Here is a 27,787-nt window from a genome sequence, read left to right as displayed (position 1 = left end):
TTTTTTAAGGGAAGATGATACATGTGATATGATTCTTTGTGACGCATCTATTTTCTGATACTCTTAAGAGAGTACAAAAACCCCCCATTCTTTCAGTGTTAATAAGGTGTTTGTGTTTTTGGGAGGGCATGAGGAGCCAGCTCTCTGGATGCCCATGATATGGGCACCAGGCCTGCTCCCTCCTGTGAAGTGATGGTTACTCCTTCTGACTTGGTGTGCTGGGGTGTGAATCTCCCAGGGCACTGAGGTCCTGGTTGCTCGGCCCCAGTGCACGAAGGGAAGACGGGTAGGAGGCTGTGGGGGGATTGTGGATGCCGCCACTTTTTCTTCCAGTGCGGCTTCGTGCTCCCCTTCCTCGGAATTGTTTGGGTTGTTGCAGCTGGGGTGGTGGAGTGTCCAGAACAGTCTGTATTTTGGGGTGGGGTCTGATAAAAGAATCCACTAGGTGGTGGGTTACCTTGACGCTGCTCTGTTGGTTTGCATGTGATTGGGTTCAGTTACATGGTTGGGACACTTTTGCTGGGGGTCCCAGTGAGCGGTGGGATGCCACTGGTAGCTACAGGCTTGGTGGCCTATGGAAGGAGCATCTTGCTGGTGCGAGGCAGATGTATCCTGGGGGGGGGGGGGGGGGGAGAATTGTATTGTTTTCAGTAGCTTCTGGTGATTTGTTGTTTATAAAGCTGCAGCCTTTTTATTCTAATCAGTGTTTGAGTGTGTTATTTTCTGGAGATGGTATGTTTGTAAGGAGCTGAGAGCCCTGGTTGCCCATTTTTATTATCGAATCTGTTATTCACTTTCTGATCTAGGAGAGTTCAGAGATTTATGACTATGGATTTGTTTTCATCAACTTCTTAGGACATTGCAGGAATACAAGGGACCCACCCATCCGAAAATGCTTGTGCTATTTCTTTAACTATCCCTGCTATCTTAGGGAAGGAGCTAGGAACTATCTGTAGCTCTCTCTCCTCTTAAGACTGAAAGTGTGTCCAAGTTACAGCTCAATTTCTAAGGCAGCATGCCACAGTCATCAGGCACAGCTACTGCCAGGAAGTCTGTTCTGGTTACTTAGAGGTATGACAAATGCTGCCAGCTATAAGCTCAGTATTTCACAACCAAAAAGAGGGGGGAGCAGCTCTTCAAATTCCCAATCAGAATCATAAAAGGTCAAAGTTCACAGTCGAGGAAAGTGCATCCATTAGTGCAGGGAGGGTGTGGGAGGTCAGATGCCATACTGGTGCAACGGGAGGGTAGCAAAGTGCAAACGGAAGTCCACAATTCTGGTCTGCTCATAAATAGCACTACTGTTACCAGGTCAAAGGGCTTGCGTAGCAGGCGTGAAGGTGCCCTCACGCTCCGCTCCTTGCAGGAGTTGGTAAACATCCTACAGTTGAGCATATGATTTTTAAGCTGTGGCCAGGGCACTTGGACCCCTGCCTGCCTCCCTGCCCAGACTATCTTTCTCAGGAGAATTAAAGACCATTGTCACCGCAGAAGCACAGACGTAGGCAAGAGAAGCAAGCTGTCCTGGTACACTGGGATAGTGCCTGGCGTAACAGTGTTACACAGCACAAGAGGTTTCTGCCACTGTGTACCTTTAACGCCTGATATCCTGTGCTTCTGAATCTGTAGGAAATAGCCTGATTAAATCTGGCCCTTAGTAACAGACTTCAGTACGCCATGAAGATGGGAGCGAGCCCTTTGTCTCCAACTAGTTTCAGTGGCAGGGCCTGTATACTTCTGACTGCTGCCATTCTCAACAGGAAGAGCAGAGTAAGAAACACCACACACACACAGTACAATACTAAACCTTATGCATCTTAGACATGCGTTACACACATGCAGTACAGGTGGCATAGTGCATTAAATGACTGTGTGTATGTAGCGCCATGCTATATATACTATAAGATACCCACAGTGTATGTTAACATGCCCTCCGCAGTGGAGCTCTTTCCATCGATACAATTTATGACCCATGTTACAGGAGAAGGACAAGTATGTTGTTTACACACTTTACAAGCAGGGCCTCAGATGTACCAGACCTCTGACAAATCCTCTCATGCCCCCACCTGAATGGGCTCAGTGTATCCACACTCAGGACCACCCTCATATGCAAACATTTACACAAACACAGAGTCGAACACGCACCGTTCTCATAGTCTCCCTGTACAAACACACCTCCATCCTCCCAAATCCAGAGACACATTCACATCAAAGTCCATCTACACACACACAGACTCAAATACCCATATACATACACTCACAGCCCATACTGATGCAAACAGCTGTATACAGTGCACACTCTGCCCATCTACAGACACTGCATCAGCCCACACTCCCATCTCCTTACCAAACCCACACTATCACCATCCGTCTTATGCACACTGGCATACAAAGATTTCTACATTCAAGGACTTGAAATAGAATTAGAGATGGAGAAACTCCTGAATATGCTTTTAACAGTCTCATGCTGATCAGTGGGCCTGGGTCCTCCTCCACTGCACATCAGCTTCATGATCCAGCTGGCAGAGTGTACTGGATGTCCCCCCTCCTCAAATCAGAGGCAGCAGCGACCGGGAGAGAGTGCTGGATGTCGCCCTATGCAAAGCTCCCCCGCCCCCACTCACATCAAAGGCAGCATGACCATCACTGACTACAGGGGACAGGAAAGGGGCAGTTTCTGCTTCCTCTCGAAACTGGAGGTATCTAGAAAGCAGATGAATGTGAGTCAGTTCATGCAGCATCTGGTTAGGGAGGGAGGAGAGGTCCTCAGATCTTACTGTTTTCTAGGTGAGAATCAATGTGTTTTATCAAAGCATCATCCGGATAGCCCACAGGGAAGGCCGCCTGGCAGAGAGGACAACTTCGGATGTCTGAATCCACTGCCTCCATTAGCAGCTGCAAGACAGAAAGAAAAGGAAGTGAGGACCTAATATAAAAATCTGTTATACTGATGTGCGCCATGGCAGCTGAGACGCAACCTAGACAAATATGTGCTGATTACACTTAGATTACAAAACTAGGAGAACTGCTGCTTTCTCCTATTGCCCAGGAAAGGAGCAATAATGAGTCATAATGAGCAAGAATCGAGGTACAAATCTTCATTCAGGAACACAATGTCCCACACACCATTTGACTCTTTAAGGCAAATAACTAAGTATTTTTCTGCTACATCATAAATTTGTGATATCTATTTAAATACTGTTACATTAGTCAAAAGAGAGTTAATGCACAGAGGTACCCACTCTAGTTTTGGAATTGTTAAATTTGCAAAGAAAGGTAGCAGGCATTGAGATTGGATAAGTGCTGGCAGGTGCTTTGGGGCCTGTACACTATGGATTTTCTCTGTAGACACAAGGACGTACATTTATTGTCATTTTTAGTACACAAACCTGAAAAGGAACCAGAAAGCCCCCACCCCAAAGCACATCTCTAATCGACACCCTTTAGAATTTAAGATTTTTTTTTACATCAGACCTTAGACGTGAGGGGCAATTGTTAGCATGGCTAAGACATCTTGCAGTGTCCAGCTAGAAGCACAGACTGCATCATCCCCATCCCTCCAACTTAAAGCGGAGGTACTACATATCAGAAAATTAGCCAGGACATTTCTGGAAATTGTTGCCACACTGTGGAATAAACACAAATCTGCAAGGAGCACCAGAACAGAAAGAACATGCATCATAGAGAAGCAAACAGTACAAAAGTGTTTTCCTTACATTGATGGAGGGCCAGGATTGAGCGTGTTCAGTTCTGGAATAGGAGGCAGTTGACCGACTAGCGGGCGTATCTGGGATAGGGAATCCAGCACAGAACGAAGCGCAGCGGATAGCTCCTCCATCAGGACTTGGGGGACTTGGGACAGTCCAGTCTTCCTCATCTGAGGACTGCAACGGATCCTGAAAGAGGTCTCTGGGGCTGAGGGACCCACAGGCACTGGCCATGTACTCGCTATAAGAACAGTGTGTTGGCAGCGTGGCGATCTCAGGCTGCAACCACACAGAACATGGCTGTGGATACAGAGCTGCATCGCTCACCTCAGAGTAACTGCGCCGCCCTTGGAAACCAGCTTTAATGTGATGACTCGAGGGTTTAGAGTAGGCCAAGTCTGTGATGCTCCTTTCACTGTTGCTGGGAGATCTGTGCTGAAGGACAGGTGATGGACAGGAGGATACTGGAGACTGGTGCTGAGAGGCAGTAGACTGAATGGGTAACGTTGGAGACCGACACTGAATAACTGGTGACTGGCAGAGGGGTACAGGAGACCTCCTTGGCAGGATGGGAGACTGGCAGGAAGGTGTGGGAGACCTCCTCTGTAGGACTGGAGACTGACAGTGAGGTACAGGAGACTTGCACTGCTGAGCAGGAGATTGGCACTGAGGTGCTGGAGATCGACGTTGCGATGTTGGAGAGTGGTGGTGTGGCAATGACGAATGCCTCTGGCCTGAGATAAAAACAAAGATCTGACAAGAGGGACCCATGAACATTTTCCTCTTTGGATAATTGAAGGTCTCATAGTGCTAAAAATCCCAGTTTTCTCCAGGACCAATATGGCTACGAGAACTCTGCAAAAGGACAAAACGTCAACACAGGGCAACACACAACTGGAGTGGCAGAGCTTTGGGTGAGTACAACCAGAGCACCTTGCGCAGTGAGCGCGCGCTGGGCATGCTGCAGCACTGGACCTGTCAGGAACTATATTGGGAATGCCAGAACTTTGGAGGCAGGGGGAAGCATAGAAGCTGGGAGCACAAGAGCCAAAAATGAAGTAGATTTAACCCACCGTCCCTTCTCCCGTATGCAACTCACCTGCATTGCTGGGCTGCTCCTGCAGGAGGCTTCTTAGGATCTGACTTTGCATCAAGCTTAGGCTGCGGAGCCTAGACAGTTCCTCAGTTAGTTCAGTGTATGCCAGAGCCAAGTTCACCCTAATGTGTCAAAACAGCAAGGAACAGCTCATCAATCTCATGCTTATCGCAAAGGCCTCCACCCCTTCAGACCTACCGCAAAGGCTCCCACAGACAACAAAGGCCCTCCATGGAGGGGATCTATTACAGAGATGTGCATCTGTCAAAGACGTTCACCTCTAGTGCTGCACATCTTCCACGCAATACCTGGGGCAAACAGCTGTTCTCTACTGGTTAGTGAAATGTTCCCTGTCCCAGTATTTCTCTACCTGCAGCTGCTAATTAACACATTAAGATTTCTCATTCACCATCCACAGTGCTGTCAATACTGCAGAAGGGGGAGATGGCATTGCCTGCCCATCTCTAGGACTAACCAGAACCTCCATGACTTCTTGGAGTTAGGAAGGTTTTCCATACATTGATGTGAGCCTGCATCCGCCACGCCCACGGACACAAAGACATAAAGAGAGGAGCGGGATGAGGAAAGGAAGAAGCTGCTTCATCTGTGCATCAAAAGCCACCGTTTTATCTGTGATCAGTTCACATCTCTCAGGCCAAGGAGTCACCCAGGCAGAAACCTTCAGAAGCAGAAGTGAAAACCACCTGCCAGAGGCTGCTTGCTCTTTTACTAACATTGTTTGTTTGGATATTTTTGCTCTGACTACTGAGTGAAGGCTCCACCAAGCCCCAAACAGAATTCCAAAGCTGGATTAGCACAAAACTCCATGTTCTTATTTATTTAACAGCTTTTCTATACCGATATTAGAATGCACATCATATTGGTTTACATCGAAACAAGAGGTGGAAAACACAATGAACAGGGAGAGGGGAGAGGGACAAACAGGAGTACAGCGGTGCTGCAGCTGGAGGAGGCTCTATGGGTGAGCCTGAGAAGTAGAACTAGAGCGGTAACATATTAATGTAAGACTTAGAGTGGGGTAGTGTTAACTGCAAGGTGAGAGGAGGTGGTGTAGTGGGGTTCATGGATCTAGTCTGGATATGCCTGGTGGAAAAGCCAGGTCTTTTAGCATTTTCTTGAATTTGAAGGGGCAGGGCTCAAGGCAGAGGTTTGTGGGTAGAGCATTCCAGCGAGTGGGGCCAGCAATCGATAGGGTGCGGTCCCTTGTTGATGTGAGATGGGCCGTCTTGAGGGGTGGGATATGTAGGGTGCCTTTGAGATTTGCTCTGGTTGGGCGGGAGGAGTGTGTGAATCGGAAGGGTTCGCTGAGCCAGGAAGAATTGCTTTTGTGGATGGATTTGTGCATAACGGTGAGGGTCTTAAATAGGATGCCTGATGGGATGGGGAGCCAGTGGAGGTCTTTGAGGAGGGGGTTATGTGGACTGATTTGCCTGCGTTCATGATAATTCTAGCGGTGGCGTTCTGTAGCATTTGGAGGGGTTTGATAGTGGAGTAGGGAAGGCCTAGATACAATGAATTGCAGTAGTCCAGCTTGGATAACAGTTCTGAGATCGTGGGTATGGAGTAGGGGTTTGAGGTTTTTTATGACGTTGAGCTTATAGAAGCCTTCTTTTAGGACCGAATTGATGTGTTTTTTTAGGTTTAGATGTGGATCAATTAGAACACCCAGGTTTCGTACTGGAGGCTGTGAGGTGAAGGTGCTGGCAGCTGGGTCATTGGCAGGGGAGAGCTTAAGAGTTTGGTGGTTGAGGATGAGGAGGAGTTCAGTTTTTATCAGTTTTATTTATGGCAAAAAATAACCATCTCCACCCAGTTACATCTAATATTGGGCTAAAGAAAGATTCTAGATTTATCCAAACCGAATTCAAACACGGGATTAAAGGCAAAATGTAAATTCCATTCTCATTAATATGTAAAGGTATATAACTCTTTCAGCATCCAGAGAGATTTTGCTGCCAAATTAGTTTGCAAATTAAGGATCTGAAAACTGCCTACAGTTTCAATATTGAAATGCATTTATTTCATTCACTTCTAGTAAAGGTTTTTGCACATGATTTCTGTATAGGGCAGACAAAATGTTCATTTTTGGAATTGATGGCAGAAAAGGATGAAATGGTCCATCCAGTCTGCCCAGCAACTTCCTAAGGTAGTGACTGCCACTCCGTGCACTGATCCCCAGGCCTTCTGATACCCATAAAATTACTGGCTGCTGAGCTTTCTTACATTGAGACAAGGCTGCTTGATGCACTTTTGCTTATACACATGGCCGTAGAAGCAGTCCTGTGCTTTTCCCCTTATGTCTGCTTATCAGTACCTCAGATCGTAGAAGTCAGGGCCCTCATGGTTTTTGTCTGAATCCAATTCTTTTCCCCCTGCTGTCGAAGTAGGGAGCAATGTTGCAGTTGCATTAAAAGCATCAAGGCTTAACAGTTAAGATTAGTAATCTCCATGCCTTCTGCTAAGGGTGGTAACCGCTGTACCAGCAAGTTACCCGATTGCATGCTTTCTTCGTTTCCTTTAGGACTTGGCCGTAGCAGCAGTCCTGGGCTTTTTCCCCTTATGTCTGCTTATCAGCAGCTCCGACCATGGAAGTCGGGGCCATCAGTTATCATCTGAATCCAATTCCTCTTTTCCCCCTGCCATCTAAGTGGGGAGCAATTTTGCAGGGTAAGCTAAGGGTAGTAACTGCTGTACAGGAAAATTGGTTTTTAACTAATAAGTTTTGTCCCTGAAGTACCACAGATCAGTCCAGGCAAGTGGGTTTTGCATCCCTTCCAGCAGATGGAAGCAGAAAACCAAAGACTTTGAGGCACTGCTACATAACCTAGAGTGCCACCTGCAGCCCCCGAGCATTGACCTGGACCCAAGCCAGATTAGAGATCAAGAAGGGGAAAAACTTAATCCGAACAGGAAACCCTTGAACATAGCATAACCACCAACAGCCCAAGGGAGAACAAAATAACCAGGCGCCGAATATGTATAACCTAACAGTTCTTTCCAGAAAGTATAACATAGCTCTAGCTCTACAATTGGTCCCTCATCTCACCTCTCTTTAAACTGAATAACTGTTCCTATTGTAAAATATGCCACCAATTTGGGAATCGTAATCAATTCTGATCTGTCAATGACCCAACATATTTCAGCTATCACAAAACGATCTTTTTACAAACTCCAATTATTAAAAAGACTTCGTCCTTCACTGTTTCAGCAAGACTTTCGAACTGTGCTTCAATCTCTGGTGTTCTCGGGTCTCGACTACTGCAATGCTCTATATCTGGGCTTGCCTGATTCCACTATTCATCCACTACAACTGGGACAAAATTCTGCGGCACGTATTCTAACTCCAATCCTCCAATCCCTCCACTGGCTTCCAATTAAATCTAGAATTCAATACAAAATCCTGACTATAATTCATTCACTTATATACAATGCTTCATCCACCTGGTTATGTTCCACTCTTCGCATTTATAAACCGGCAAGACATCTATGATCTGTCAAAAAATCTTCTAGATATTCCATCAGTTCGTCTAAGCTAGGCTAGATATCACTAGAAAAAGAGCATTTTCAGTCGCTGGTCCATCCCTTTGGAATTCACTACCCAACTTTCTTCGCCAAATATCCAATAGATCAATGTAAGAAAACTTTAAAAACATCTATTCCAAACTGCATTTAAAATTCCAACAACAGAACATTCATAACTCCCTCGATGTCTCAGTCATTTCAGAGACTCCTTTTGCCCGTTTTTCCCTTCTCCCTCCCCCCCTTTATTTTCCTTTCCTTCTCTCCCCTAGTATTGTAATATCCCCTGTGGCTTTTCTTATAGCACTTGATTCCTTTAAAGTTTTATATTGTGTTTTTACTTTTCAAATTCTTTTATTTTAATTGCTAGTTTTTTGTAATTTTTACTTTCTCTTATTTTATTACTAATGTTTTATTTTTACCATTGTAAACAGTTCTGATTAAATTATATTTGTAAAAGCAGTATATAAACAATTTTAAATAAATAAAACATAGAAACGACGGCAGAAAAGGACCAGACCGTCCATCTAGTCTGCGCAGCCGTGCCATACAGGTCTCCCCCATAATGGTAGCATCTGCTGCGCCATACAAATCACTCCCATACTTAGTTTCCCAAACCGAAGACAGGGCCCTTGTTGGTTGAATCTAATTCCCCATTATCTCTTGTTGTTGAAGCAGAAAACAATGTTGGAATTGCATCAAGAGTTTCAGGCTTATTGGTTAAGGGTAGTAACAGCCGCATCTGCAAGTTACCCCCATGTTTATTTGCTTTCCCAGACCGTAAAATTCAATGGCTTTATTGATTGCTGTCTGAATCTAATTTCCCTTTTCCTCTTTTCCCCCTGCCTTTAAAGCAGAGATTAATAACGGAGTTGCATCAACAGTATGAGGGTTAAGGGAGTAACCGGCACACCAGCGAGCTACCCCAGGCACTCTTTTCTTCATTTCCATCCTCTAGGGATCCACAGTCTATACCCCATGCTCCTTTGAAATCTTTCACTGTTTTTGTCTTCACCACCTTCTCCGGAAGGGCTGGCTCTCCTCCTGGCCGACGTTTTCCTTGCATTGTAAGACCCTCCAGATCCCCTGCCGTCAGTCTCACCATGGAGCGATACAGAGGCATTATGACATTTTCCGTTTTATTCACCATTCCCTTTCTAATAATTCCCAACATTCTGTTTGCTTTTTTTGACTGCCACAGTACACTGAACCGATGATTTCAATGTGTTATCCACTATGACGCCTAGATCTCTTTCTTGGGTTGTAGCACCTAATATGGAACCCAACATCGTGTAACTACAGCAAGGGTTATTTTTCCCTATATGCATCACCTTGCACTGATCCACATTAAATTTTATCTGCCATTTGGATGCCCAATCTTCCAGTCTTGCAAGGTCCTCCTGTAATGTATCACAGTCTGCTTGTGATTTAACTACTCTGAATAATTTTGTATCATCTGCAAATATGATAACCTCACTCATCGTATCTCTTTCCAGATCATTTATTTATCAGGTTTTACATACCGTCATTCAGCTTCATTATAAAGCCATCACAACAGTTTACAAACATGGTAAAGGTTACAGACATGTTAATATTAAGAGAGACATATATATATTGAAAAGCACTGGTCCAAGTACAGATCCCTGAGGAACTCCACTGTTTACCCTTTTCCACTGAGAAAATTGTCCATTTAATCCTACTCTCAGTTTCCTGCCTTTTAACCAGTTTGTAATCCACGAAAGGACATTGCCTCCTATCCCATGACTTTTTAGTTTTCTTAGAAGCCTCGCATGAGGGACTTTGTCAAACGCCTTCTGAAAATCCAAATACACTACATCTACTGGTTCACCTTTATCCACATGTTTATTAACCCCTTCAAAAAAATGAAGCAGATTTGTTAGGCAAGACTACCCTTGGGTAAATCCATATTGACTATGTTCCATTAAATCATGTCTTTCTATATGCTCTACGATTTTGCTCTTTAGAATAGTTTCCACTATTTTTCCCAGCACTGAAGTCAGGCTCACTGGTCTATAGTTACCCAGATTGCCCCGGAGCCCTTTTTAAATATTGGGGTTACATTAGTTATCCTCCAGTCTTATGATGATGGAGCACTTTTAACCTTTGCAGTTGCACCTTTCAGTTTTTTTCTGACTATTTTCCTCATTTTATCAACGTTTCCCTTTTGGAAGTTTAGTGTTAGAGCTGTAGATTTACTTACTGTCCCCTTCCAGTTATTAGTTTAAATTTGATCATGTTATGATCACTGTTGCCAAGTGGCCCCACCACCGTTACTTCTCTCACCAAATCTTGCGTTCCACTAAGAATTAAATCTAAAATAGCTCCCTCTCTTGTTGGTTCCTGAACCAATTTCTCCATGAAGCAATCATTTATTACATCCAGGAACTTTATGGCTTTAGCAATTCCTTGTGTTACATTTACCCAGTCAATATTGGGGTAATTGAAATCTACAAACACAATAAGTGCAGAAATCTTATCAGATCCAACATTTAATGATATTTTGACAGTTCATATGGCAACTCCACTGTAAATTTTTACGTATAGTTCCAAACACAAGTAGGGGTCCCCCGACACGGACCCCGTGTTTCGCCCACTGGCTGCGTCGGGAGGGACAACACCATGAAATCACAAGTCTGAAAATGAAAGTTAAATTACAGTTTTAAACATGGATCCTACAACACAAAAGGGGTACAGACCGAAAGAACTGTCTAGAAATCATATTCAACATACCTTCAATATGATTTCTAGACAGTTCTTTCGGTCTGTACCCCTTTTGTGTTTTAGGATCCATGTTTAAAACTGTAATTTAACTTTCATTTTCAGACTTGTGATTTCATGGTGTTGTCCCTCCCGACGCAGCCAGTGGGCGAAACACGGGGTCCGTGTCGGGGGGACCCCTACTTGTGTTTGGAACTATACGTAAAAATTTACAGTGGAGTTGCCATATGAACTGTGTCAAAATATCATTAAATGTTGGATCTGATAAGATTTCTGCACTTATTGTGTTTGTGGATTTCGGATTAAGAGTGCAGATCCAGCCCATGTGGTGTTTGGGTAATTGAAATCTCCCATTATTATTGCACTGCCAAATTGGTTTGCTTCCCTGATTTCTCTTAGCATTTCATCATCTGTCTGACCATTTTGTCCAGGTGGACGGTAGTATACTCCTATCACTATACTCTTACCCAACACACATGGGATTTCTACCCATATAGATTCTACTGAGCATTTAGTCTCTTGTATGATCTTTATCCTGTTGGACTCTATACCCTCCCGGACATAAAGTGCCACACCCCCACCAAGTTGATCCTCCCTATCATTGCGATATAATTTGTACCCTGACATAGCACTGTCCCATTGGTTATCCTCCTTCTACCAAGTCTCTGTGATGCCAATTATGTCAATCTCATCATTTACTGCTATACACTAGGGCATATTTACAGAGCCCTTGCAATAATCCTCAACATAAAACCCTGGTGTATAACCTTGGTATATAACATTGTATACAGTCCTCTTGTAATACAACACTGTATAAAAATCCTTGTTTATAGTCCTCCTCTGTATAACCTTTGTATATGACCTTTACATGATCCTCTTATGATATAACCACTGTATCTGTTATATCACTGTGTCCATTTTTTAAAACCAACACTTGAACTAAGCTTCCTCTAAGTAACCAACTAATATGGCCCCTTAGTGACCTTGGGCAAGTCACCTTACCCCTTTTCGCCTCTGGTACAAACTTTAGATTGTAAGCTCTCTGGGAATAGGAAAATACCCACAGTACCTGAATGTAAACAGATGTGATATCCCTGATCGAATGTCTGTATATAAAAATAATAAATAATAATAATAATTCTCCCATCTTACTTCTTAGACTTCTGGCATTGGCATACAGACATTTCAAAGTGCATTTTCTGTTTGTATTACCAACCTGCTTTTCAGGGATAATTCGGAAATCATTAGCTTTGGTGATTTTTTACATATAGTCACATGGACTATGTTTGCTTTTAATGGAACCTCTCTGTTGGGATGCCCTAACTCTCCTGTTTCATTATTATCCTTCAAGGATACATTTTTCCAAACCATGCACTGCTGAGTGACTGTCGGCTTTCCCCCTTGTTCTAGTTTAAAAGCTGCTCTATCTCCTTTTTGAAAGTTAGTGCCAGCAGCTTGGTTCCATCATCATAAGCTTCTCTTTCCCTCTCCCACACCCCTAGCATCAACTTCCATCTGCCTCCACCCACTGGCACCACCATCTTCCCTCTCCATCCCTGGCATTATCACTTTCTCTTCTCTCTCCCTCCACCCATGCCAATCAACACCTCTTCCCTTCCACCCCCTGGCATCACCTGCCTTCTCCCTCACTTCCTGGCATCATCTTCTCTCTCCCTGACATCACCTTCTCTCTCTCCACTCTTCTCCCCCACACGCAATCATAATCTTCCATCTCCCTCATCTCCTGTCATCACCTTCTCTTCCCTTTACCCATTGGCATTGCCTTCCCTCAACATCATAGTCTTCCCTTGCCCTCCACCTCCCCTTCCCTCTCCCCCCACACATGGTGGCAGATTCAGCTTCCCTTCCCTCAGAAGAAATCTGTGAGCAGGCTTACCAAGTTCTGCTTCTTCCTCCTTTCTAGCTTCCCTCTGCAATCTTAACTGCATGGAGCCTGCACATTGCATGTGTCTACAGGACCCTGGGCAGTTTCTGTTGCAGAGGGGAAAGCAACAGCTGCCCGTGAGTGCTACTCTCCCTGCTGCAAGCCAGGAGGGAAACAGCAAATATGACTGCAGCCACAGCACAGCACTTGGGAAACTCTGCTCGAGCCTTTAGAGATCCTCAGTGTTTAACCCATGCCCCTTTGAATTCTTTAACTGTTTTTGTCTTTAACACCTTCTCCAGAAAGGCATTCTAGGCATCCACCACCCTTTTCGTGAAGAAATATTTCCTGATGTTTATTCTGAGTCGTTCCCCCCTGAAGTTTCATTTTGAGGCGCCGAGTTCCCTGTATGTACCCAGATCAGTCCAGACTCCTGGGTTTTGCCTCCCTTCCAGCAGATGGAGACAGAGAAAGTTTTACTGACACTGGCATATAACCTGGTGTGCCACCTGCAGTCCCTCACTATTTCTCTGCTTCCAGCAGATGGAAGGTGGTGCAACTCCTGCAGTCTGAGAAGATATATAAAAAAAAATTTAAAGGCAGTTTTAGGGTTATGATGACTACTTAGCCCTCCATGAAGGTCGGTAGGTCCTGGTGGGGCCATCCTTGCAGGTAGAAAAGCGGACAAGCGGGAGGGGTTGGGAACCCCTGGGTCTGTCCAGATCCTTGACCCGCTGAGGGGCTAGTTCCCTTTCCTCCCTCCTACAGGGGGACAGCTGGAGCCTGCAGGCGCTAAAGGGAAGTTTTTGTACAAGGTTTAAAAAACAAACAAAAAAACACAAAAACACAGGAACAGGCCTCAGTTTTTTTTTTTAAATCATTTATTTATTAATTTTACAACTTTCAAACAAAGCATCCACTTTGTACAGAAATATGGTATTCACAGGAGGAAATACAGAAAACAAAAAGAAGAAATTATATATGAAAAATAATCATTCAATACCATACTGGGGGGAGGAGCACAGCAAAAAAAATAAAGGGGAGAAAACCAGAAAGCAATCAATAAAATAGAAATGATATAGCTCGATACGGCATGCATTAATTCCAATAAGATGAATTAACCTAGATATTGCTAACGTAGCATAATCTTCTTGGAATCTATAAAGTTCTTAAGCTGTTCCAGAGAAAGATAAACAATTACTGGTATCTCTGTTGTACTTAACAATACACTTGGCAAGGAAACCTTAGAAAAAAGGTTGCACCATTAGCTAAGGTCTCTTGACGTAATGCCAGAAATCCCTTCCTTCTCTCCTGAGTGGACTTAGTCAGGTCTGGAAAAATCCTGAGTTTTTGGCCCATAAAAAGAGCGTTAGATTTCTTGAAATAACTTTTCATTACATCACTCCGATCCTTTTCAGTGAAAAAGGGTAACAGAGTAGCTCTTTCAGAAAATTCATAGTTAGATGACTAACAAAGCAGTTAGATTATCCAAATCTATAGGGAGGGCCTGAGATTGAGCATTTGAGCGAGTAGGCAAACAAAAAATACATTTTATCCAGGGGGGGGGGGGGGGGAGGAGAGCAGATTCTGCTGTAAACTCCAAAACATTAAGGAAATATCTTCAAGGTAATTTGAGGAATTTCTCCCACAATCCTGGGAAAATTTAAAACTCGCAGATTTAGGTGCCTTAAAGCATTCTCTATAAATTCCACCTTCCTATTTAGAACTCCACAGTCTTGAATGACAGTAGACTAGACTCCTTTAACATGCTGTAGTTCTACTTCCACATTTTTAAACTTATCCAAGGTTTCCTGTCAGTGAAGATCATTATTCTTACAGATAGTGTAAATTCTTACAGATTTATGTGAACTGTTCCTTGTTATCTGTAAAGTTCGTTCAGCTACGGTTATGTTTTATGTGAACCGATGAGATGTTCCCAAATCGGTATAGAAAAGCTTATAAATAAATAAATAAGTGTCCACTTGCTGAGAAAGTGAATTAATTTTCAACGAACAGTCAGAAAACAATTTAGCCATTGAAGACATTAGATCCCATAAAAACTCAAGGGTAACCACCGCAGGTTTCTGAGTAAACCACGAGAAGGGAGAGGTCCAGCGGCAAACATCTCACCTCCATTTGCTGTCTGAATGGTCGCTCCAGCCAGCTCTAAAATACCAGCGTCATTTCCATTAATCCTAGAAGAACTAAACACGGGGAGTTCCAATGTTGCTGCTCCCTCGTCCTCTGCTACTTGGAATCCCTCTTCTGGGTTCCAGGCAAAGTGCGGTGACAGGGCCACCAGTATAAGCGGCGGTGGGCGTTCATCCAAGGGGCTAAGTGACACCTCCTCCAAGGCCTGGCGGGTTCTCTTCCATCTGTTGCGGCAGCCGGAACACTGGCCCCAGTTTGCAATGTCATACCTGTGCACTGCAAGATTGTTTTTTGCCTAGATAGAGCTGAGGGGAGGGAGGGGTACGATCCGACTCTCCCCTTCCTCTTCGCAGGCATTGTAAGAAACAAAAACCAAGAAAGTTTCAAAGGTAATCAGCGCGTGGGCTAAGCTGTGCAAGGATCAAGCCGTCATCTTGGCTCCTCCCTCTCAGTTTTTATTTTCTTTTTGTCATGCTGGTCGGGTGCTTTGGCCAGGTTTCGCAGGGTACCGCTTCGGGGACATCTGGCATGCTTGAGGCTGGTTCTTGCGGCGTTGGTTGCAGGCAAGCTGGTTCGGCAGTTTAAAAAAAAAAAAAAAAAGTAAATACACAGCCATGCCATGTGGTGGGCAGTGAGTGGCAACGCGCGCCTTTCTCTTGCCGGCACTTGCTCCCGCTGAGTCTCCAGGGGAGAACATAGCTCAGAGAGTGCTAAGGGAGGCTCGTACAAGCAGTGTTCCTTTGCGAGGGAGCTGAGCAGCTCGAAGATGTTTTCCTGATTTTGGTGGGAACAGTGGCCATTTTATCTTCTTTTCTGCCGCAACTGACCGGGCCTGCAAGGACGCTGCCCTGCCCCCACCAATGTTGCTGGCAGATCGAAGAGCCCCGGGGATCCCGGATCCTCTGCTTGGGAGAGGAGGAGGTAGCCCTCCTGGAACAGGATGCAGATGACTCAGGATTTTTCCCTGGATTTCATTCTGCTTATCCATAAGGCATTTTTGGCTAGAAGGGAGGCTGAATGTCGCCTTCCCAAGTCAGTGGACCTGTGTTCTGGCCAAGAGGCCTTGTTCGGCTTGATCTGGAGGGGCGACCTGAGTCCAGATAGAGCTGGCACAATAGTTGCATTCGGGGAATGCAGATAATAGCTCAGAGAGCTCGGAGAATGGTGATCATCTGGCTGGAGATCTATCGGGGGTGGATCCTCATTTGGACAGCGTGGTCTCTGATAATGCTTGGGATCATGCACCCTCAGTGGAGGGAGATGATCCGAAGGTGGTCCATCTTTTTTGCTGGGAGGAATTATGGCCCTTAATACCATGTGTCCTAAAGGAATTGGTTATTAAAGAATCCCAGGCTGATTCAGTCCACGAGGGAGCGGATCTGGTCATGGAGGGCTTAAGGGGGCCAGCAAAGGCGTTCCCCTTCCACAAGACAGTGAAGAAATTAGAGCTTCGGGAGTGGGAAACTCCAGATACAGGTTTGACAGTTGACAGAACTATGGAGAAGCTGCATCCATTGCCGGAAGACACTTTGGATCTTTTGTGGATGCCGAAGGTGGATGCTTCGGTTTCAGCAGTGACTAAGATAATGCCGGTGGTGGGATCGGCAGCGCTTACAAACATGCAGGATAGGAAGTTGGAGGTTCACCTCAAGAAGATAACTGAGGTGTCGGCGTTGGGCATTCGCGGTGCTGTATGTAGCAGTTTTATGCTCCAGGTTGGATTGCGCTGGGTACAGCAATTGCAATATGGTAGGTTGTTATCCCCGAAGGACACAAAGCAGGCCAAGAGGCTGGAAGCCATGGTAGCCTACGGTGCAGATGCTTTGTATTGTCTTATACACACTTCCTCTCGATCTATGATGTCCGCGGTCTCTGCTAGAAGGCTTCTGTGGTTAAGGAACTGGTCTGCGGATGTTTGGTCTAAGTATCAGCTGGGGCCGCTGCCTCTTATGGAAAGCGCCAGGTTGAGTCTGGATTGGTGGCTGTGTCGGGACAATTTGGGCCGCTGGGTGGCCTTGGAGGTCCTGAATTGGATAGTAGTCACAAGCGATGTCAGCCTCTCCAGCAGGTGGGGGGGGGGGGGGGGGGGGCTGTGTGTCAGACTCAAGTGGTGCAGGGGCATTGGTCTCCAGAGGAGACGTCGTGGTCCATCAACCATCTAGAGACTAGAGCGGTGCATCTAGCGTTGCAGGCCATCCTTCCTCTTGCATAGGGCAGACCAGTGAGAGTTTTGTCAGACAGTGTGACGTCGGTGGCTTACATCAACCGGCAGGGTGGTACCAAGAGTCAGGCATTGGCGCAAGAGGCCCAGGAGTTAGTGCACTGAGCGGAGCGCCACCTGGAGATGCTGACAGCTCCCCACATAGCAGGGTTGGACAACGTGCAGGCAGATTTCCTCAGTTGTCAGCAGCTGGATCCTGGGGAGTAAGAATTGTCAGAGGAAGCCATGCTCCTGATTTGTCACAGGTGCGGAGTCCCTTGCATGAATCTCATGGCAATGCAGAAGAATGCCAAGGATCCGCAGTCCTTCAGCCAAAGGGAGCAAGGGGCAGAAGGAGTTGATGCTTTAGTCCTCCCATGGCCACGAGGAATTCTCCTTTTCCCGCCATGGCCGCTGGTGGGCAAGGTCTTGCGAAGAATAGAGTTTCATAAGAACATAAGAAATTGCCATGCTGGGTCAAGACCAAGGGTCCATCAAGTCCAGCATCCTGTTTCCAACAGAGGCCAAACCAGGCCACAAGAACCTGGCAATTACCCAAACACTAAGAAGATCCCATGCTACTGATGCAATTAATAGCAGTGGCTATTCCCTAAGTAAACTTGATTAATAGCCATTAATGGACTTCTCCTCCAAGAACTTATCCAAACCTTTTTTGAACCCCGCTACACTAACTGCACTAACCACATCCTCTGGCAACAAATTCTAGAGCTTTATTGTGCATTGAGTGAGAGAATTTTCTTCGATTAGTCTTACATGTGCTACTTGCTAACTTCATGGAATTTAGTCCTTCTAAAATGTAAATAACCGATTCACATCTACTCGTTCAAGATATCTCATGATCTTAAAGACCTCTATCATATCCTCCCTTAGCAGTCTCTTCTCCAAGCTGAAGCCCTAACCTCTTCAGCCTTTCCTCATAGGGGAGCTGTTCCATCCCCTTTATCATTTTGGTTGCCCTTCTCTGTACCTTCTCCATCGCAACTATATCTTTGAGATGTTTCGATCAGAATTGTAGACAGAATTCAAGGTGTGGTCTCACTATGGAGCGATAGAGGCATTATGACATTTTCCGTTTTATTAACCATTCCCTTTCTAATAATTCCTAACATTGTTTGCTTTTTTGACTGCTGCAGCACACTGAGCAGACTATTTTAAAGTATTATCCACTATGATGCCTAGATCTTTTTCCTGGGTGGTAGCTCCTAATATGGAACCTAACATCGTGTAACTACAACAAGGGTTATTTTTTCCCTATATTCAACACCTTGCACTTGTCCACATTAAATTTCATTTGCCATTTGGATGCCCAATCTTCCAGTCTTGCAAGGTCTTCCTGTTATGTATCACAATCCGCTTGTGATTTAACTACTCTGAATAATTTTGTATCGTCCGCAAATTTGATATCACTCGTCATATTCCTTTCCAGATCATTTATATATATATATATATATATATATATATATATATATATATATATATATTGAAAAGCACTGGTCCAAGTACAGATCCCTAAGGTACTCCACTGTTTACCCTTTTCCACTGAGAAAATTGCCCATTTAATTCTATTCTCCATTTCATGTCTTTTAACCAGTTTGTATTTATTTATTTTATTTATTTAGGGGTTTCTTATATACCGAGGCACGTTTGCAAAACATCACCTCGGTTCACAATGTAACATAACTTAGCAACAGGCTTTACAATAATAACCTTAACAGGTAGGGGTTAACAAGGGCAGGAGATGATAATACGAGAAATATATACAAATGTAATCCATATACATCCATATACAAATGTAATCCATGAAAGGACATTGCCTCCTATCCCATGACTTTTTAGTTTTCTTAGAAGCCTCTCATGAAGGACTTTGTCAAATGCCTTCTGAAAATCCAAATACACTACATCTACCAGTTTACCTTTATCCACATGTTTATTAACCCCTTCAAAAAAATGAAGCAGATTTGTTAGGCAAGACTTCCCTTGGGTAAATCCATGTTGACTGTGTTCCATTAAACCATGTCTTTCTATATGCTCTACGATTTTGATCTTGAGAATAGTTTCCACTATTTTTCCCGGCACTGAAGTTAGGCTCACTGGTCTATAGTTACCCCGATCGCCCCTGGAGCCTTTTTTAAATATTGGGGTTACATTGGCCACCCTCCAGTCTTCAAGTACAATGAATGATTTTAATGATAGGTTACAAATTTTAACTAATAGATCAGAAATTTCATTTTTGAGTTCCTTCAGTACCCTAGGATGCATATCATCCGGTCCAGGTGATTTGCTACTCTTTAGTTTTTCAATCTGGCCTACTACATCTTCCAGGTTCACCATGATTTCATTCAGTTTGTCTGACTCATCACCCCTGAAAACCATCTCCGGAACTGGTATCTCCCCACCATCCTCATTAGTAAACACGGAAGCAAAGAATTTGTTTAGTCTTTCTGCAATGGCCTTATCTTCCCTAAGAGCCCCTTTAACCCCTCTGTCATCTAATGGTCCAACCAACTCCCTCACAGGTTTCTTGCTTCGGATATATTTTAAAAAGTTTTTATTATGAGTTTTTGCCTCTATGGCCAACTTCATTTCAAATTCTATCTTCGCCTGTCTTATCAATGTTTTACATTTACCTTCACAATGCTTATGTTTTATCCTATTTTCTTCACATGGATCCTTCCAATTTTTGAAGGATGGCTTTTTTTGGCTAAAATAGCCCATTTCACATCACCTTTTAACCATGCCGGTAATCGTTTTGCCTTCCCCTTCCACCTTTCTTAATGTGTGGAATACATATGGACTGCACTTCTAGGATTGTATTTTTAAACAATGTCCATGCCTGTTGAACACTTTTAAACCTCACAGCTGCACTGTTACGTAACGGGGTGCTTAGTGTGCCCATGGGCCTCAGCCCGAACCCAGACGGATCCAGGGCCGAACCGAGGGTTGACGGCGTGTTCCAGCATGGCTGACGGTCTTACCCTCTGCCAGGCCAGCAAGCTCCCAAGGCCAACAACAGGATGATGTTGGAAGTTGAATGGTCCTCCGACCATTCCGAGCCCTTTTGGACCTGCCGCTTGGATTGGCATGGAGCAGCAGGCCTGGCCTGAGGTCGAGGGCAGACGGGCCTTGACACGAAGACATAACAGCAAGGTTGATACGACGGCATCACAGACCAGGGTTAAGGCGAAGACATGACACCAGGGCTGATGCAACGGCATCAGAGACAAAGAACTTGACGAAGTCCAGACGAGACGAGAAGCTGGGAAGGAAGACATTGGAACTGTCTCTCAGGGCGCCCTACACAGCCCACCTTCACGGGCAGACCCAATGGGCTGGTCACAGACCACCCTGTCCCACTGCGCAGCCTACACAGCCCGAGGAGGCTGGTCACGGACCACGCTGAGAACGGGACAAGCGCAGGGAAGAATCCAGTCGAAGTGGGACTCCGACGAAGCCAGATGTCGCCCGAAGCACCAGCATGGTTAAAAGGGGAGGTGAAAGAAGCTATTTTAGCCAAAAGATCTTCATTCAAAAATTGGAAGAAGGATCCAACAGAAGAAAATAGGATAAAGCATAAACATTGGCAAGTTAAATGTAAGACATTGATAAGACAGGCTAAGAGAGAATTTGAAAAGAAGTTGGCTGTAGAGGCAAAAACTCACAGTAAAAACTTTTTAAAATATATCCGAAGCAGAAAGCCTGTGAGGCAGTCAGTTGGACCGTTAGATCAGTGTTTCCCAACCCTCTCCTGGAGGCACACCTAACCAGTCAGGTTTTCAGAATATCCATAATGAATATGCATGAGAGAGATTTGCATACATTGGAGACCCAGGGTATGCAAATCAATCTCATGCATATTTATTGTGGCAATCCTGAAAACCTGACCTGCTAGGTGTGCCTCCAGGAGAGGGTTGGGAAACACTGCGTTAGATGATCGAGAGGTTAAAGGGGCACTTAGAGAAGATAAGGCCATCACGGAAAGATTAAATGATTTCTTTGCTTCGGTGTTTACTGAAGAGGATGTTGGGGAGGTACCCGTAATGGAGAAGGTTTTCATGGGCAATGATTCAGATGGACTGAATCAAATCACAGTGAACCTAGAAGATGTGGTAGGCCTGATTGACAAACTGAAGAGTAGTAAATCACCTGGACCGGATGGTATACACCCCAGAGTTCTGAAGGAACTAAAAAATGAAATTTCAGACCTATTAGTAAAAATTTGTAACTTATCATTAAAATCATCCATTGTACCTGAAGACTGGAGGATAGCAAATGTAACCCCAATATTTAAAAAGGGCTCCAGGGGCGATCCGGGAAACTACAGACCGGTTAGCCTGACTTCAGTGCCAGGAAAAATAGTGGAAAGTGTTCTAAACATCAAAATCACAGAACATATAGAAAGACATCGTTTAATGGAACAAAGTCAGCATGGCTTTACTCAGGGCAAGTCTTGCCTCACAAATCTGCTTCACTTTTTTGAAGAAGTTAATAAACATGTGGATAAAGGTGAACCGGTAGATATAGTATACTTGGATTTTCAGAAGGCGTTTGACAAAGTTCCTCATGAGAGGCTTCTTGGAAAAGTAAAAAGTCATGGGATAGGTGGCGATGTCCTTTCGTGGATTGCAAACTGGCTAAAAGACAGGAAACAGAGAGTAGGATTAAATGGGCAATTTTCTCAGTGGAAGGGAATGGACAGTGGAGTGCCTCAGGGATCTGTATTGGGACCCTTACTTTTCAATATATTTATAAATGATCTGGAAAGAAATACGACGAGTGAGATAATCAAATTTGCAGATGACATAAAATTGTTCAGAGTAGTTAAATCACAAGCAGATTGAGATAAATTGCAGGAAGACCTTGTGAGACTGGAAAATTGGGCATCCAAATGGCAGATGAAATTTAATGTGGAAAAGTGCAAGGTGATGCATATAGGAAAAAATAACCCATGCTATAATTACACAATGTTGGGTTCCATATTAGGTGCTACAACCCAAGAAAGAGATCTAGGTGTCATAGTGGATAACATTGAAATCGTCGGTACATTGTGCTGCGGCAGTCAAAAAAGCAAACAGAATGTTGGGAATTATTATAAAAGGAATGGTGAATAAAACAGAAAATGTCATAATGCCTCGGTATCGCTCCATGGTGAGACCGCACCTTGAATACTGTGTACAATTCTGGTCTCCGCATCTCAAAAAAGATATAATTGCGATGGAGAAGGTACAGAGAAGGGCTACCAAAATGATAAGGGGAATGGAACAACTCCCCTATGAGGAAAGACTAAAGAGGTTAGGACTTTTCATCTTGGAGAAGAGACGACTGAGGGGGGATATGATAGAGGTGTTTAAAATCATGAGAGGTCTAGAACGGGTAGATGTGAATCGGTTATTTACTCTTTCGGATAGTAGAAAGACTAGGGGGCACTCCATGAAGTTAGCATGGGGCACATTTAAAACTAATCGGAGAAAGTTCTTTTTTACTCAATGCACAATTAAACTCTGGAATTTGTTGCCAGAGAATGTGGTTCGTGCAGTTAGTATAGCTGTGTTTAAAAAAGGATTGGATAAGTTCTTGGAGGAGAAGTCCATTACCTGCTATTAAGTTCACTTAGAGAATAGCCACTGCCATTAGCAATGGTTACATGGAATAGACTTAGTTTTTGGGTACTTATTTATTTATTTATTTAAAGGCTTTTATATACCGGAGTTCATGCACTTGTGCATACCACTTCGGTTTACACAGAACAAGGAACAGAAAATTACATCAAACAGATTGAACAATTAAACAAATATACAATTACTTGCCAGGTTCTTATGGCTTGGAGTGGCCACTGTTGGAAACAGGATGCTGGGCTTGATGGACCCTTGGTCTGACCCAGTATGGCATTTTCTTATGTTCTTAAAGGTTGGCAGGACATGACGGCTCAGGAGCACAGGACACCAGTCCACTGCCGGCATCTCCCATGACGAAGCTGCGTCACCAGGAGATCCCCAGCCGGCAGAACAGAAGGCTCAGGAGTGCTGACGACACAGGAGCAAGCCAACAAGGAAGCAGGGGCATCAGGAAGCGGAGGATCAAGACAAGACACCAGGTCGAGGACCTCAGGCACGAAGACATGATTCAAGATACAAACGAGACGAGGAACTCCACGAAGAAGACAAAGGCCTGTCGGAGCACTGGACAGCAGGAGCTTCCAGAGACGAAGTAACTCCGATGCAAGGCAAGGCTGACTGTAAGTTGAAGTCCTTTTATAGGGCTGCAGACCGGCGACTCCCTGGGAGGAGTTTGGATGGCCCACACCTAGCTGGCCCTATAACTACGGAGGAGTGTTGCGGGCCGGCCATTAGGGAGAAGGGCGTGGCTCAAGCCAGGAAGTCCATGCAAACACAAGCAGCCTCAGGCAGGCCTCAAGGACATCGAGGCCCCCCAGGCCCTGGAGCAAATCCTGGATAGTTCGTAGGCGAGACCCCGGCTTCGGAGCGGCCTCCAGGAAGAGGAAAGGAGCCTCCCGTAGCACCGCTACAGGAGGGTTCATAACATGCACCTTTCAGTTTTTTTCTATTTTCCTCATTTTATCAAAGTTTCCCTTTTCAAAGTTTAGTGTTAGAGCTGCAGATTTACTTATTTCCCCCTTCCAGTTATTAGTTTAAATTTGAACATGTTATGATCACTGTTGCTATGTGGCCCCACCACCGTTACCTCTCTCACCAAATCCTGTGTTCCACTAAGAATTAAATCTAAAATAGCTCCCTCTCTTGTTGGTTCCTGAACCAATTGCTCCATGAAGCAGTCATTTATTACATCCAGGAACTTTGTCTCTAGCAAGTCCTGATGTTACATTTACCCAGTCAATATTGGGGTAATTGAAATCTCCTATTATTATTGCACTGCCAAATTGGTTAGCTCCCCTGATTTCTCTTAGCATTTCATCTGTCTGACCATTTTGTCCAGGTGGATGGTAGTATACTCCTATCACTATACTCTTACCCAACACACATGGGATTTCTACCCATATAGATTCTACTGAACATTTAGTCTCTTGTATGATCTTTATCCTGTTGGACTCTATACTCTCCCGGACATAAAGTGCCACACCCCCACCAAGTTGATCTGCCCTATCATTGGGGCAAGTAGTTCTGGTGGTGCCGAAATGGCCTCGTCTGCTGTGGTTCGCAGATTTAGTCAATCTCAGTGGACGGCCTGCTACTTCTGGCTCAACTTCCCAACCTGCTGCGCCAGGGTCTCATATTTTTGGATGGGGTGGATCGCTTCTCTCTCGCTGCTTGGCTTTTGAGAGGAGGCACCTGAGAGAAAAGGGTTATCCAGAGGATGTTGTTACCATTTTGCTGCAAGCAAGAAAGAATTCCACCTCCTTAGCATATGTGCGGGTGTGGAAGGTGTTCGTTTGGTGCAAGGAGCACATCATGGATCTAACTTGAGCTTCTGTGGCCCACATTTTGTCTTTTTTGAAGCAAGGATTGGTGAAAGGTTTGGATTTGAACTCCTTAAGGGTCCAGGTGGCCACCTTGGGATGCCTTAGAGGCAAGATGCACGGGTTGCCTCTGGCTGCTCATCTGGATGTGGTACATTTTCTGTGAGGTGTGAATCATTTTTGTCTCCTGTGGCTCCTAAACTTGGTTTTTACAGCAATGTGTGGAGTGCCATTTGAGCTGCTGAGCAGGATGACTTTGATAGACCTTACTTTAAAGGTTGTTTTTCTGGTGGCAATTTGTTTGGCTAGATGGATTTCGGAGCTACAAGTCCTTTCATGTAGAGATCTTTTCCTAAATATTTCGATTCGGGTGTCTCATTGCGTACGCTACCTCCTTTTCTTCCAAAGATTGTTTTGTCCTTTCACTTGAATCAGTCTGTGGAATTACCAGCCTTTCCAAATCTGCATAGGATGGTTCCCTTTGGATAAGGTGTTGAGTTGTCTGGATGTACAGTGAACGCTGTTACAGTATCTGAAAGTCATTTGCTTTTAGTGTGTCCAATCATCCTCTTGTACAGATCCTTGGTGAGGCCTCACCTGCAGTACTGTGTTCAGTTCTGGCATTCATATCTCAAAAAGGATAGACACAGGATGGAGGCGGTCCAGAGAAGGGCGACAAAAATGTTTTGGGATCTGTATTGGAAGATTTATGAGGAAAGGCTGAAGGATGTGAATGTGTATACTCTGGAAGAGAAGAGGTGCAAGGGAAATATGATACAGACCTTCAGATACCTGAAAGGTTTTAATGATGCACAAACTTTGAACCTTTTCCATTGGAAAGGAAACAGTTGAACTAGGGGTCATGAAATTCCAGTGGGGATGACTCAGAACCAACATTAGGAAATATGTTTAAAGCAAGCATATGACACAAGAGTTCAAGCTGTAAAAATGCTTAATTACACTATGATGAACCAGGAATTTGAAATAACTGAGGTCTCCTTTTGTTTATTTAATATCATCTTTTTGGTTTTATTTTATTTTATCCGAAATCTTGCTATTATGATGATTTTTAGTAGATTGTACTTAATTTTATGAGTTATTTATGTATTTCATGGTTTATTCATTTACTTGTTTATATATGCATCATTTTGAAACAGTCATGATTCTTATTTTATAGAATGATGGAATACAAATACACTAAATAAATAGTGCTGGATGCCTGGAATGCTCTTCCGGAAGAGGTGGTGAGGTCAAACAGTGATAGAATTAAAAATGCATGGGATCCCTAAAGACTAGAGAACGGAAATGAAGGAAAGAGTGCATGGGCGTAACCTACATGGGGGGGTAACCATCACGGAGCGGAAGTTACTACCCTTAACAAAGATGGGAAGTAACCAGCATGGAATGGCAGTTACTATCCTTAACAGAAACATGGGGGTAACCTGCAGGGAGCTGCAGATGCTACCATAAGAAACTTGCTGGGCAGATTATTTGGTCCTTTTCTGCCATCAATACTATGTGATTGTGTAACTCAGCTTGAGATACCAATGAAAAGGCATGAGCTAAATATAAATAAATGGTAATACAGTGACACAACTTATTATTGCTCACTTGAAAAATGGAGAGTCCATGACACAGAGTAGAAGCTAGTATGAGCCTTATAGCAATATTATAATATAGAGCTTATAGAAATAATAATTATAATATAGAACTGCTATTATAGGCCTTCAAGCAAACATAACAGCATCAAAAGATCCTCGTACTCAAAGTGCTGAAGTACAAAAGTAAATGGACAAAACTGGTTTGCATCCTTAATTTTGGATAATCATTTCTGTAAAGTGGAAAGAATGAGGGAGAATTTACCAGCACTTGAAGGGAAAAAAGACAACAGAATTTATAAAAAAAAAAGAAAAATCTCTTCAGAAATTCTGACCAGACAGACAAGAAAAAGCAATTGGCAAAAGCAAAAATATTGTGGGAAATATAGAAAGTTGCTTTCGAAACCCCAACATGGATCAAAATCTAACTCAGGAATGGTTAAGGAGCAGTGAGTGTAGACCTGAAGATGAAAGATTGATATTTGCAGCATAGGATAGTGGATTACAGTCAAGATGGTCAATAGCATAGAAACACCCCCCCCCCCCCCAAAATCAGTATAATAGATCAATGCCAGTTCTGTAGATCAGAAGTAGAAATGGTTGCACACTTCACTGCTGGATGCCAAATGTCACGTGGCCTGTATACAGAAAGGCATAATAAGGTGCACATCTCATCCACTGGAAATTGTGTAAACATTATAACCTTACTATGATCTGGGAAATTCCCATTCCAATGGGGAGAGCTTGATGCAAGGAAACCGGATATTGTGGTAAAGGAGAAAAGCACATGGACAGCATTGCTGATAGAAACGTCAGTACCAAGCAATTATTTAGTGGAGCATATGGTGAAATAGAAGATCATAAACAAAGGCATTATTTCTGCTACCAGCCCAACATGTACTGCAGTCCCTTGGTCAGACCATCAGGTCATTTCATCAGAGCTACAAATTAAAGATCACCCCTGGCCTGTCTTCCCTAACATCACTATTCAGTTTAGGAAACCTTGTTCCACAGACTACCTAAGTAATATGCTCTCAAAGGATCTAGCGCAACTTGATCTTTCAGACGCCTTCACCGCTACCTCCTCTTGGCTCAAGATAACTAGCAAAGTTGCAGAACAAGCCTGTCCAACCGTTACCAAATCGCTACACCCACACCAGGATAACAGGAAACCATGGTTCACCCCAAAACTTAAGGCACTCAAACAAGAGCTACGGAGCAAAGAGCACAGATGGCGCAAGAACCCATCAACATCTACTCTATCAGCCTACAAATCACTGTTGAATGCCTACAGGAATGCCATTCTTAGAGCTAAGAAAGATTTCTTCTCCAAAAAAATCCATCATTTCTTCTTCGATTCCAAAGCCTTATTCTCTTATGTCTCATCACTCACTAATCCTTCCCCTCCTACCATTCCA

The 27,787-nt window shown here is 44.1% G+C and overlaps 1 protein-coding gene across 7 annotated transcripts in view; it reads right to left on the bottom strand.

Moving 5' to 3' along the window:
• TBKBP1 (TBK1 binding protein 1) overlaps positions 1–27,787 on the bottom strand; it is a 202,105-nt gene that overhangs the window by 8,597 nt on the left and 165,721 nt on the right. For 5 of the 7 annotated variants that reach the window (XM_029574259.1, XM_029574261.1, XM_029574256.1 and 2 more), the window contains exons 7-9: positions 4,807–4,925; positions 3,717–4,441; positions 2,778–2,895 (exon numbers count right to left, since the gene is read on the bottom strand). In XM_029574259.1, the coding sequence (XP_029430119.1) occupies positions 2,778–2,895; positions 3,717–4,441; positions 4,807–4,925 (962 nt within the window). Of the gene's footprint in view, positions 1–617; positions 2,896–3,716; positions 4,442–4,806; positions 4,926–27,787 lie in introns of those variants that run through there. The other 2 variants (XM_029574262.1, XM_029574257.1) reach the window with 2 other exon arrangements.

This window comes from Rhinatrema bivittatum, chromosome 12 (genome assembly GCF_901001135.1).
Source record: "Rhinatrema bivittatum chromosome 12, aRhiBiv1.1, whole genome shotgun sequence".
In the NCBI taxonomy this organism is placed as follows: Eukaryota; Metazoa; Chordata; class Amphibia; order Gymnophiona; family Rhinatrematidae; genus Rhinatrema; species Rhinatrema bivittatum.
Note: the sequence above shows the minus strand (reverse complement) of the source record. Positions and strands in the feature narration are given on the sequence as shown.